This window comes from Salmo salar, chromosome ssa09, assembly GCF_905237065.1.
Source record: "Salmo salar chromosome ssa09, Ssal_v3.1, whole genome shotgun sequence".
NCBI classification, from domain to species: domain Eukaryota; kingdom Metazoa; phylum Chordata; class Actinopteri; order Salmoniformes; family Salmonidae; genus Salmo; species Salmo salar.
The window spans coordinates 134298598-134311389 of record NC_059450.1 but is presented as its reverse complement, the minus strand read 5'-3'; the positions used below and the strand labels follow the sequence as shown (position 1 = coordinate 134311389).

The following is a 12792-nucleotide window of genomic DNA, read 5'->3' as shown; positions in this document are numbered from 1 at the left end:
CACTGGAGTGATAGATGTGCAGAAGATGAATGTGCAAGTAGAGATACTGGGGTGCAAAGGAGCAAAATAAATTACAATATGGGGATGAGGTAGTTGGATGGGCTATTTACAGATGGGATATGTACAGGTGCAGTGATCTGTGAGCTGCTCTGACAGCTGATGCTTAAAGCTAGTGAGGGAGATCTGAGTCTCCAGCTTCAGTGATTTTTGCAATTCGTTCCAGTCATTGGCAGCAGAGAACTGGAAGGAAAGGCGGCCAAAGGAGGAATTGGCTTTGAGGGTGACCAGTGAAATATACCTGCTGGAGCGGGTGCTACAGGTGGGTGCTGCTATGGTGACCAGTGAGCTGAGATAAGGCGGGGCTTTACCTAGCAAAGACATATAGATGACCTGGAGCCAGTGGGTTTGGCTACGAATATGAAGCGAGGGCCAGCCAACGAGAGCATACAGGTCGCAGTGGTGGGTAGTATATGGGGCTTTGGTGACAAAACGGATGGCACTCTGATAGACTACATCCAGTTTGCTGAGTAGAGTGTTGGAGGCTATTTTGTAAATGACATCGCCGAAGTCAAGGATCGGTAGGATAGTCAGTTTTATGAGGGTATGTTTGGCAGCATTTGTGAAGGATACTTTGTTGCGAAATAGGACGCTGATTCTAGATTTATTTTTGGATAGGAGATGCTTAATGTGAGTCTGGAAGGAGAGTTTACATTCTAACCAGGCACCTAGGTATTTGTAATTGTCCACATATTCTAAGTCAGAACCGTCCAGAGTAGTGATGCTGGATGGGCGGGCAGGTGCGGGCAGCGATCGGTTGAAGAGCATGCATTTAGTTTTACTTGCATTTAAGAGCAGTTGGAGGCCACATAAGAAGAGTTGTATGGCATTGAAGCTTGTCTGGAGGTTAGTTAACACAGTGTCCAAAGAAAGGCCAGATGTATACAGAATGGTGTCATCTGTGTAGAGGTGGATCAGAGAATCACCAACAGCAAGAGCGACATCATTGATGTATACAGAGAAAGGAGTCGGCCCGAGAATTGAACCCTGTGGCACCCCCATAGAGTCTGCCAAAGGTCCGGACAACAGGCCCTCCGATTTGACACACTGAACTCTGTCTGAAAAGTAGTTGGTGAACCAGGCGAGGCAGTCATTTGAGAAACCAAGGCTGTTGAGTCTGCCGATAAGAATGTGGTGATTGACAGAGTTGAAAGCCTTGGCCGGTCGATGAATACGGCTGCACGATATTGTCTTTTATCGACGGCGGTTAGGATATCATTTAGGACCTTGAGCGTGGCTGGGGTGCACCCATGACCAGCTCGGAAACCAGATTGCATAATGGAGAAGGTACGGTGGGATTCTAAATGGTCGGTGATCTGTTTGTTAACTTGGCTTTCGAAGACCTTAGAAAGGCAGGGTAGGATAGATGTAGGTCTGTAGCAGTTTGGGTCTAGAGTGTCTCCCCCTTTGAAGAGGGGGATGACCGTGGCAGCTTTCCAATCTTTGGTGGATCTCAGACGATACAAAAGAGAGGTTGAACAGGCTAGTAGTAGGGGTTGCAACAATTGCGGCGGATCATTTTAGAAAGAGAGGGTCCAGATTGTCTAGCCCAGCTGATTTGTAGGGGTCCAGATTTTTCAACTCTTTCAGAACATCAGCTATCTGGATTTGGGTGAAGGAGAAATGGGGGAGGTTTGGGAAAGTTGCTGTGGGGGTTGCAGGGCTGTTGACCGGGGTAGGGGTAGGCAGGTGGTAAGCATGGCCAGCCGTAGAAAAATGCTTATTAAAATTCTCAATTATCGTGGATTTATCAGTGGTGACAATGTTTCCTAGCCTCAGTGCAGTGGGCAGCTGGGAGGAGGTGCTCTTATTTTCCATAGACTTTACAGTGTCCCAGAACCTTTGGGATTTTGTGCTACAGGATGCAAATTTCTGTTTGAAAAAGCTAGCCTTTGCTTTCCTAACTGCCTGTGTATATTGGTTCCTAACTTCCCAGAAAAGTTGCATATCGCGGCAGCTATTCGATGCCAATGCAGTACGCCACAGGATTTTTTTTGTGCTGGTCAAGGGCAGTCAGGTCTGGAGTGAACCAAGGGCTATATCTGTTCCTGGTTCAAGTTTTTTGGAATGGCTCATGCTTATTTAAGATGGTGAGGAAAGCACTTTTAAAGAATAACCAGGCATCCTCTACTGACGGGATGAGGTCAATATCCTTCCAGGATACCTTGGCCAGGTCGATTAGAAAGGCCTGCTCGCTGAAGTGTTTTAGGGAGCGTTTGACAGTGATGAGGGGTGGTCGTTTGACCGCAGACTTATTACGGGCGCAGGCAATGAGGCAGTGATCGCTGAGATCCTGGTTGAAGACAGCAGAGGTGTATTTAGAGGGCAGGTTGGTCAGGATGATATCTATGAGGGTGCCCGTGTTTACAGATTTGGAGTTGTACCTGGTAGGTTCATTGATAATTTGTGTGAGATTGGGGGCATTTAGCTTAGATGAAGATAGATGTGGGGGCAATCAATTCACATACGGTGTCCAGGGCACAGCTGGGGGCAGAAGTTGGTCTATAACAAGCGGCAACGGTGAGAGACTTGTTTCTGGAAAGGTGGATTTTTAGAAGTAGAAGCTCGAATTGTTTGGGCACAGACCTGGATAGTATGACAGAACTCTGCAGGCTGTCTCTGCAGTAGATTGCAACTCCGTCCCCTTTGGCAGTTCTATCTTGTCAGAAAATGTTATAGTTAGGGATGGAAATTTCAGGATTTTTGGTGGCCTTCATAAGCCAGGATTCAGACACGGCTAGGACATCCGGGTTGGCAGTGTGCTAAAGCTGTGAGTAAAACAAACTTAGGGAGGAGGCTTCTAATGTTAACATGCATGAAACCAAGGCTTTTACGGTTACAGAAGTCAACAAATGAGAGCACCTGGGGAATGGGAGTGGAGCTAGGCGCTGCAGGGCCTGGATTAACCTCTACATCACCAGAGGAACAGCGGAGGACTAGGGTAAGGGTACAGCTAAAGGCTATAAGAACTAGAAATCTTGATTCAACAAGTACTCAACCCCTTTATGTCAAGCCTAAATAAATTCAGGTCAGGAGTAAAAATGTGCTTAACAAGTCACATATTAAGTTGCTAAAAATCACTCTGTGCAATAATAGTGTTTAACATAATTGTTGAATGACTACCTCATCTCTGTACCCAACACATGCAATTATCTGTAAGGTCCTTTAGTCGAGCAGTGAATTTCAAACACAGATTCAACCACAAAGACCAGGGAGGTTTTCCAATACTTCACAAAGAAGGGCACCTATTGGTTGATGGGTAAAAAACACACACAAAAAACAGACATTGAATATCCCTTTGAGCATGGTGTATCAGTACACCCAGTTAAAACAGTTATAGAGCTGAATGCCTGTGATAGGAGAAACTGAGGATGAATCAACAACATTGTAGTTACTCCACAATACTAACCTAAATGACAAAGTAAAAATAAGGGTGCCTGTACAGAATACAAATATTCCAAAACATGCATCCTGTTTGCAACAAGGCACTAAAGTAAAACTGATAAAAATGTGGTGAAGATATTAACTTTATGTCCTTAATAAAAAGTGTTATGTTTGTGGCAAATCCAACACAACACATCACTGAGTACCACTCTTCAAATGTTCTAGTATGATGGTGGCTGCATCATGTTATGGGTATGCTTGTCATCGGCAAGGACAAGGGAGTTTGTTAGGATAAAAGAAACAGAACAGAGCTAAGCACAGGCAAAATCCTAGAGGAAAACCTTGGAGACAAATGCACCTTTCAGCAGGACAATAACCTAAAACACAATGCCAAATATACACTGGAGTTGCTTACCAAGACTACATAAATGTTCCTGAGTGGCCTAGTTACAGTTGACTTAAATAGGCTTGAAAATCTATGGCAAAAATGGCTGTCTAGCAATGATCAACAACCAACTTGACAGAGTTTGAAGAATTTCAAAAGAAAAATTTGCAAATATTGTACAATCTAGGTGTACAAAGCTCTTAGAGACTTACTGAGAAAGACTCACAGCTGTAATAGCTGCCAAAGGTGATTCTAACATGTGACTAATTTTGAATACATATGTAAATTAAATATTTATGTATTTGATTTTAAACAAATTTGCCAAAAAGTCTAGAAACATGTTTTCACTTTGTCATTATGGGAATTGTGTGTAGATGGGTAACAAAAAAAAAGATTTAATCCATTTTGAATTCAGGCTGTAACACAACAAAATATGGAACAAGTCAAGGTGTATGTGTAACGGTGTAGGTTCCGTCCCTCTCTTCGCCCCAACCAGGGACCCTTGCACACATCAACAACTGACAGCCACAAAGCATCGTTACCCATCGCGCCACAAAAGCTGCGGCCCTTGCAACGCAAGGGGAACAACCACTTCAGGTCTCAGAGCGAGTGACGTCACTGATTGAAACGCTATTAGCGCGCACCACCGCTAACTAACTAGCCATTTCACATCGGTTACATATGAATACTTTCTGAAGGCACAGTAAAAATGTATACAGAATTTTGCAAAATGCATGCACACACACCGATATCAAAAGATATTGCTCCAGGATATACAGTGCATTCGGAAAGTATTCAGACCCCTTGACTTTTTCCACATTTTGTTACGTTACAGCCTTATATAAATGTGATTTCCGTTTTTTATTCGTTTTTTTATTGTGTGTAGATTGATAAGGGGAAAAAACGATTTAATCAATTTTAGAATAAGTATTCAGACCCTTTACTCAGTACTTTGTTGAAGCACATTTGGCAGCAATTACAGCCTTGAGTCTTCTTGGGTATGATGCTACAAGCTTGGCACACCTGTATCTGGGGAGTTTCTCCCATTCTTCTCTGCAGATCCTCTCAAACTCATCGCTGCACAGCTATTTTCAGGCCTCTCCAGAAATGTTTGATCGGGTTCAACTCCAGGCTCTGGCTGGAGTATTAAATACATTTTAGAATAAGGCTGTAACGTAACCAAATGTGGAAAAAGTCAAGGGGTCTGAATACTTTCCAAATGCACTATAACTAAGTACAGGATCCCTAATGTAAACTGGATCTCATTCCTCCATTGGAAAAGCATATACGACTGTCTCACTTTAGCTACTCCATGCTGGCCTACTTCAGCCACAGTTGAAGTCGGAATCTTACATACACCTTAGCCAAATACATTTAAACTCAGTTTTTCACAATTCCTGACATTTAATCCTAGTAAAAATTCCCTGTCTTAGGTCAGTTAGGATCACCACTTTATTTTAAGAATGTGAAATGTCAGAATAATAGTATGAGTAATAGAGAGAATGATTTATTTCAGCTTTTATTTCTTTCATCACATTCCCAGTGGGTCAGAAATATACATACACTCAATTAGTATTTGGTAGCATTGCCTTTTAATTGTTTAACTTGGGTCAAACGTTTCGGGTAGCCTTCCACAAGCTTCCCACAATAAGTTGGGTGAATTTTGGCCCATTCCTCCTGACAGAGCTGGTGTAACTGAATCAGTTTGTAGGCCTCCTTGCTCGCACACGCTTTTTCAGTTCTGCCCACAAATTTTCTATAGGATTGAGGTCAGGGCTTTGTGATGGCCACTCCAATACCTTGACTTTGTTGTCCTTAAGCCATTTTGTCACAACTTTGGAAGTATTCTTTGGTCATTGTCCATTTGTAAGACTCATTTGTGACCAAGCTTTAACTTCATGACTGATATTGCTTCAATATATCCACATAATTTTCCATCCTCATGATGCCATCTATTTTGTGAAGTGCACCAGTCCCTCTTGCAGCAAAGCACCCCCACAACATGATGCTGCCACCCCCATGCTTCACAGTTGGGATGGTGTTCTTCGGCTTGCAAGCCTCCCCTTTTTCCTCCAAACATAACGATGGTCATTATGGCCAAACAGTTGTATTTTGTTTCATCAGACCAGAGGACATTTCTCCAGAAAGTACGATCTTTGTCTCCATGTGCAGTTGCAAACCATAGTCTGGCTTTTTTATGGTGGTTTTAGAGCAGTGGCTTCTTCCTTGCTGAGCGGCCTTTCAGGTTATGTCGATATAGGACTCGTTTTACTGTGGATATAGATACTTTTGTACCTGTTTCCTCCAGCATCTTCACAGGGTCCTTTGCTGTTGTTCTGGGATTGATTTGCACTTTTCGCACCAAAGTACGTTCATCTCTAGGAGATAGAACGCGTCTCCTTCCTGAGCGGTATGATGGCTGCTTGGTCCCATGGTGTTTATACTTGCGTACTATTGTTTGTACAGATGAACATGGTACCTTAAGGTGTTTGTTAATTGCTCCCAAGGATGAACCAGACTTGTGGAGGTCTACAATTCTTTTTCTGAGGTCTTGGCTGATTTCTTTTGATTTTCCCATGATGTCAAGCAAAGAGGCACTGAGTTTGAAGGTAGGCCTTGAAATACATCCACAGGTATACCTCCAATTGACTCAAATTATGTCAATTAGCCTGTCAGAAGCTTCTAAAGCCATGACATAATTTTCTGGGATTTTCCAAGCTGTTTAAAGGCACGGTCAATTTAGTGTATGTAAACTTCTGACCCACTGGAATTGTGATACAGTGAAATAATCTGTCTGTAAACAATTGTTGGGAAAATTATTTGTGTCATGCACAAAGTAGATGTTCTAACCGACTTGTCAAAACTTTAGTTTGTTAACAAGAATTTTGGGGAGTGGTTGAAAAATGATTTTTAATGACTCCAACCTAAGTGTATGTAAACTTCCGTCTTCAACTGTAGCTATGGTTGGTAAAGCGGGACAACCCAAAAAAAATTACTGAACTACAAAATTGCAACATAATATTGGCAACTTTATTAAGTTTTTAATGAATAGGCTACTTGATGGTCAACAGATGCAAATGTATCATTCTCCACATTTAATGTCAGTTTCATTGAGGACTTTTCTCCATAACAGAAGCATGCGAGGGAGTTCCATAACTTCCATTATGCCATTGTAGTCTACCATTTGATAAAATAAATATGTTGAAATAACTATATCGCTGGAGTCAATTTGTTCCACTTGTTTAGCCTACCTGGAGCTGGCAGACCAATTTAATAAATAGCCTATAACTTTGGTGTATTGTTGTGGCAATTATTAATGGCCATGTTAAATTAATTAAATTAGAAGTTATCAAAGCTCTATCGCAACTGACAATCAATTGCTATAAATCATTAGATTGACGGTAACAGTCAGTCAGATTAGGCTACAGGTAAAAAAAAAAAAATGATCACTGGCTGTTGACAAGTATATTCAGTTCATATACATATTATTAATATTTAATTCAGTGATTGGAATTACCACCACATTCTCAGTAGCCTATTCCCACAGATGATCGATGCTTGACTACCGTTCGACAAATACAAATATTCTCGGTATAATAATCTCTGCCTACCCGCGCTGTATCTGCGAGCTGTTGGCTAGAGTGCACGTGCCAAGACCAGAGTAGGCACATTTTTCTATCGAAAATGTGATGGAAACACATTGAACTTTAGATTTTTATTAGGTACATAACAAATGTTGCGAAAAAGTGTATGTTGTGTGCACAACATCAACACGCACAGATTTGTATCTGCAACAAGTCAGTTTGGAAACACCACTGTTGGGAAAATGGGCATATTTCCTTTGTGTTATTCACATGAAAATATGTTGCCAATTGGATGGAAACCTAGCTAATGATGCATTTTCACACCAACCAACCCACCGTGATAATGGGGTTGTGTTTTGTGCTGGCGGTCATCTCTGTTCACACACCCCCTGGGCTGAGGAGGATCCGCCCTCTGGGCTTGCAGTCACCATTGGACTCTCCAATGAATCATTAACTAAGAACACTCAATAACATCCAGGCACACTGGCAGGGAGGAACAGTCAGGATCAGCAAGAGGGGGGTGAAAGGTATATAAAAGGAATCAGGAGTGTCTTTCATTTTCTTTGCAGACTGTTGGACAATACAAGCAGCATTACAGAAGATAACAGCATCGGAGTAGGTCAATTCCATTTTTGCCTCTTCCCTTTGGCCCTTGTAGAACTCGGATAAGGCAGGGGAAATCAGTCTTAGAGTCGAGAAGTTGACCATTAACCCCAATTATTGATTACAGCTCTCTCCCTCTTCTAACCAGCTCTGCACTGCACCGTGGATCCTGACACCAAAGTTCAGTCACTGGTGGCAGAAGTACTTCACACTCAAACAAGAGGTGCCTCTCCCTTCCTCTGTAGTTTTGTTTTATAATCCTCTTTTATTTAGCACTTTTTTTCTGCACTGCAAAAACGATGGCAACCGCAGGGTATGGATATTACCGCACCACCATTTTCCTGGCCATGTTTGTGGGCTATACGCTGTACTACTTCAACAGGAAGACCTTTTCCTTTGTGATGCCCTCTCTCATGCAAGAGATCAAGCTGGACAAAGATGACCTGGGTAAGAGAAGCCTCACTATTGTCTTTTCCTCTATTTCTGTCTTGCATGTCCCTAACAACAATTAACAACTAAAGTTTCGATACTGGTCTGACTGATTGGTTTAATTGAACGATCATATGGGGATACATCAGTTAATGCTTTGTGTATGTTTATATTAGTACCAAAATCAATTAAACATTGTGTTCTGCCTCTGTATTGTGTGCACTACCCCTCAGGCATGATCACTAGTAGCCAGTCTCTGGCCTATGCTATAAGCAAGTTCATCAGCGGTGTGTTGTCGGATCAGATCAGTGCCCGCTGGCTCTTCTCCATTGGCCTGTTCATGGTGGGTGCCATCAATGTGGTCTTCTCCTGGTCCTCCACTGTGGCCATTTTCTCTGGCCTCTGGTTCCTCAACGGCCTGGGTCAGGGCCTGGGGTGGCCCCCATGTGGCAGGGTGCTGCGCAAGGTAGGACCAGGAAGTAACACTGTAGTCCACAGGATATGAAGCTGTCAGACACGTATCAATCAATTGCCTGCACTGTTAAAATACTGGTCAGTCAGTGTACCATTTTGTATATCCCTAGTCGTGTTAAGCCATGAAGCACATCACTAGTCTGATATTATGAAATGTCATTCCCTTCTGCTCCTCAGTGGTTCGAGCCCTCTCAGTTTGGGACGTGGTGGGCGATTCTGTCCTGCAGTATGAACCTGGCTGGGAGTTTAGGCCCCATTATTGCAACGTTGATGGCCCAGAGCTACAGCTGGAGGACGACCCTGTCCATCTCAGGCCTCTCCTGTTGTGTGGTCTCCTTCGTCTGCCTGCTGTTGATCAGGAACGAGCCCAAAGACGTGGGCTTGCCCAACATAGACACTGGGGGGGCCAGGAAGGGCAAAGCAGGTCAGAGCTGGGAGCTAACCTCATCTTCTCCTGTGGTTGAAACATTGCAAAATATGTGCGACTGTGACGTGCACAGGTTTTATTTTGAACGCATGCCTTTTTGTGTATTGTCTGCATGTGCAATTGTGTGTAAGGTCAGTAAAACTCTGTGTCAATGGACACTGTACCCAGTGTGCCCCTCACACGCTAGTGTGAACAAGTTCAAGATCATGCACACTCTAAGTGATGTGCTAGTGTGACTGAAACCTCTCTCCCTTACCAGGCTCATCCAGTGATGAGACCACCTTCAAAGAGTTCATCCTGTCCCCCTACCTGTGGCTGCTGTCTGTGGGCTACCTGGTAGTGTTTGGGGTGAAGACAGCCTGCACTGACTGGGGCCAGCTCTTCCTCATCCAGGACAAGGGCCAGTCAACACTCATGGGTATGTAAGTCGGATACATTAAGACCTGCGTTTTCCCTCTGTTTTACGCAGTTTGACATGTATTGTCATGAATCTTATCCTGGAAGCAGAACAGTGATTTGCTCTTAGATAGGCCAGCTGCAAAGTAAAAATAGTCTATATTGTAAAAATGTATTAAAACAAAAATGAGCTTTTTGGTATTCATTCAAGGTTAGGGTTAGGCATTGGGGTTAGCAGTGTGGTTAAGGTTGACAGTGCCAGCTAGTGACCACTGCAGATTCATGACTAAAAACGCTAACCTGCCTGTTTTACCAGTATGCAATAGACTGCAGTTGATAACTCAGTAATAACTGCCTCTTGTTAAGTTTGACTGAATGCAGCTGTTTTTCACAGGCAGTTCCTACATGAGTGCCCTGGAGGTGGGAGGCCTGTTGGGCAGTTTAGCTGCAGGATACTTCTCTGACAAGGCTGTGGCACAAGTGGGTTTACAGTGACATCATACACTAATTCAGAGCTCTATATAAATCACTGCAGTGTTTGTAAGGTACTGTATTTCTTTTTGTACAGCAAGGCATGAAAAGTCATGGAAACCCCCGTCATTTTCTCTTGATCTCAATGATGGCTGGGATGTTTGGTTCCATGTATCTATTCCGGGTCACTGTCACGCCAGACAGCCCAAAGGTATAGTAAACACATCATGTTCCATCAAAACTCCTTTCAGAGCCAATACACTATTAGTCTGTTTGTTAGTTCATGTTTTGTTTTTTTATGTTATAAATTCAGATGTGGATCCTCTTCTTGGGGGCTACATTTGGCTTCTCATCTTACGGACCAATAGCCTTGTTTGGCGTGATAGCCAATGAGAGTGCTCCTTCAAACTATTGTGGAACGTCACATGCTATTGTTGCCCTAATGGCCAACAGTAAGTTTATCTCAACCAAAATGTCTCAAATTCTAATGAATGCTTTTCTCACATTTGTTTGCATTGTATTCCGGTGTCTTGGCTTTACTAGCAGTACCAGACAGGTACACTACCGGTCAAAAGTTTTAGAACACCTACTCATTCAAGGGTTTTTCTTTATTTTTACTATTTTCTACATTGTACAATAATAGTGAAGACATCAAAACTATGAAATAACACATATGGAATCATATAGTAACCAAAAAAGTTAAACAAATCAAAATATATTATATATTTGAGATTCTTCAAATAGCCAACCTTTGCCTTGATGACAGCTTTGCACACACTTGGCATTCTCTCAACCAGCTTCATGAGTTAGTCACCTGGAATGCATTTCAATTAACAGGTGTTTGAGCCAATCAGTTGTGTTGTAACAAGGTAGGGGGTATACAGAAGATAGCCCTATTTGCTAAAATACCAAGTTCATATTTTGGCAACAGCTCAAGTAAGCAAAGAGAAACGACAGTCCATAATTACTTTAAGACATGAACCTCAGTCAATCCGGAAAATGTCAAGAACTTTGAAAGTTTCTTCAAGTGCAGTCGCAAAAACCATCAAGTGCTATGATGAAACTGGCTCTTATGAGGACCGCCACAGGAATGGAAGACCCAGTTACCTCTGCTGCAGAAGATAAGTTTGAGTTACAAGCCTCAGAAATTTCAGCCCAAATAAATGCTTCACAGAGTTAAAGTAACAGACACATCTCAACATCAACTGTTCAGAGGAGACTGTGTGAATCAGGCCTTCATGGTCAAATTGCTGCAAAGAAACCACTAAAGGACACCAATAAGAAGAGGAGACTTGCTTGGGCCAAGAAACACGAGTAATGGACATTAGAGCAGTGGAAATATGTCCTTTGGTCAGGAGTCCAAATTGGAGAGTTTTGGTTCCAACCACCGTGTCTTTGTGAGACACAGAGTAGGTGAACGGAGGTGTGGTTCCCACCGTGAAGCATGGAGGAGGAAGTGTGATGGTGTGGGGGTGCTTTCCTGGTGACATGGTCAGTGATTTATTTAGAATTCAAGGTACACTTAACCAGCATGGCTACGACAGCATTATGCAGCAAAACGCCATCCCATCTGGTTTGCACTTAGTGGGACTATCATTTGTTTTTCAACATTACAATGACCCAACACACCTCCAGGCTGTGTAAGGGCTATTTTACCAAGAAGGCTAGTGATGGAGTGCTGCATCAGATGACCTGGCCTCCACAATCCCCCGACCTCAACCAAATTGAGATGGTTTGTGATGAGACGGACCGCATACTGAAGGAAAAGCAGCCAACAAGTGCTCAGCATATGTGAGAACTCCTGTTGGAAAAGTGTTCCAGGTGAAGCTGGTTGAGAGAATGCCAAGAGTGTGCAAAGCTGTCATCAAGGCAAAGGGTGGTTATTTGAAGAATCTCAAATATAAAATATATTTTGATTTGTTTAACACTTCTTTGATTACTGTTATTTCAGTTTGAATGTCTTCACTATTATTCTACAATGTAGAAAATAGTCAAAATAAAGTAAAACCCTTGAATTAGGTGTTCTAAAACTTTTGACCGGTAGTGTAGTTCAACTAAGTCTGTATATCCTATTTATGAGAACCAGCCTAATTGACATTCCTGTATCGTTCAGTTGGTGGCTTCTGCTCTGGACTGCCGTTCAGCACCATCGCCAAGCACCACAGCTGGGAAATGGCCTTCTGGGTAGCAGAGATCACTTGTCTCATCACTACCATCTGCTTTTTCCTGCTGCGGAACATCAGAACCAAGATGGGTCACATCCCCAAGAAGACTGACTGATCACTACACCAACTCTCTGCTGTCAATGTGGGAGATTTAGGATAAGAATGTACATTCTTATTTATTAAGTGTTTTTGAAAAAGGCTCAATTGAATTGACGGGAGACATGGTCCTGTATATTCTTCTTTTAAGAGATGGTGAGACATGGATTTGAGCGAGGGAATATTTATTTTCACTGAAGATGTATTCAGATACAAATACATCAACCATGTTGTGTTACTTAAAACTCTTTTCAATGCTCATGGCATAAAACAGATCCTAGATTCAAGTACTGAAAATGTGTCAATATGATTATTTGAAAC

The 12792-nt window shown here is 42.6% G+C and overlaps 1 protein-coding gene across 2 annotated transcripts; it reads left to right on the top strand.

Moving 5' to 3' along the window:
- The first annotated feature begins 7884 nt into the window (after positions 1-7884).
- On the top strand, positions 7885-12768 carry slc37a4a (solute carrier family 37 member 4a). Of its 2 annotated transcripts, XM_014214754.2 has the most exons (8): positions 7888-8460; positions 8676-8908; positions 9094-9340; positions 9603-9761; positions 10134-10219; positions 10308-10421; positions 10524-10662; positions 12324-12768. In XM_014214754.2, the coding sequence occupies exons 1-8, from the start codon at positions 8313-8315 to the stop codon at positions 12488-12490; spliced, it is 1293 nt and encodes a 430-aa protein (XP_014070229.1). In that variant the 5' UTR covers positions 7888-8312; the 3' UTR covers positions 12491-12768. The 2 variants fall into 2 exon arrangements, with proteins under 2 accessions (XP_045580608.1, XP_014070229.1); XM_045724652.1 differs by lacking the exon at positions 10524-10662 and having other exon boundaries at positions 7885-8460.
- The last annotated feature ends 24 nt before the right edge of the window (positions 12769-12792 follow it).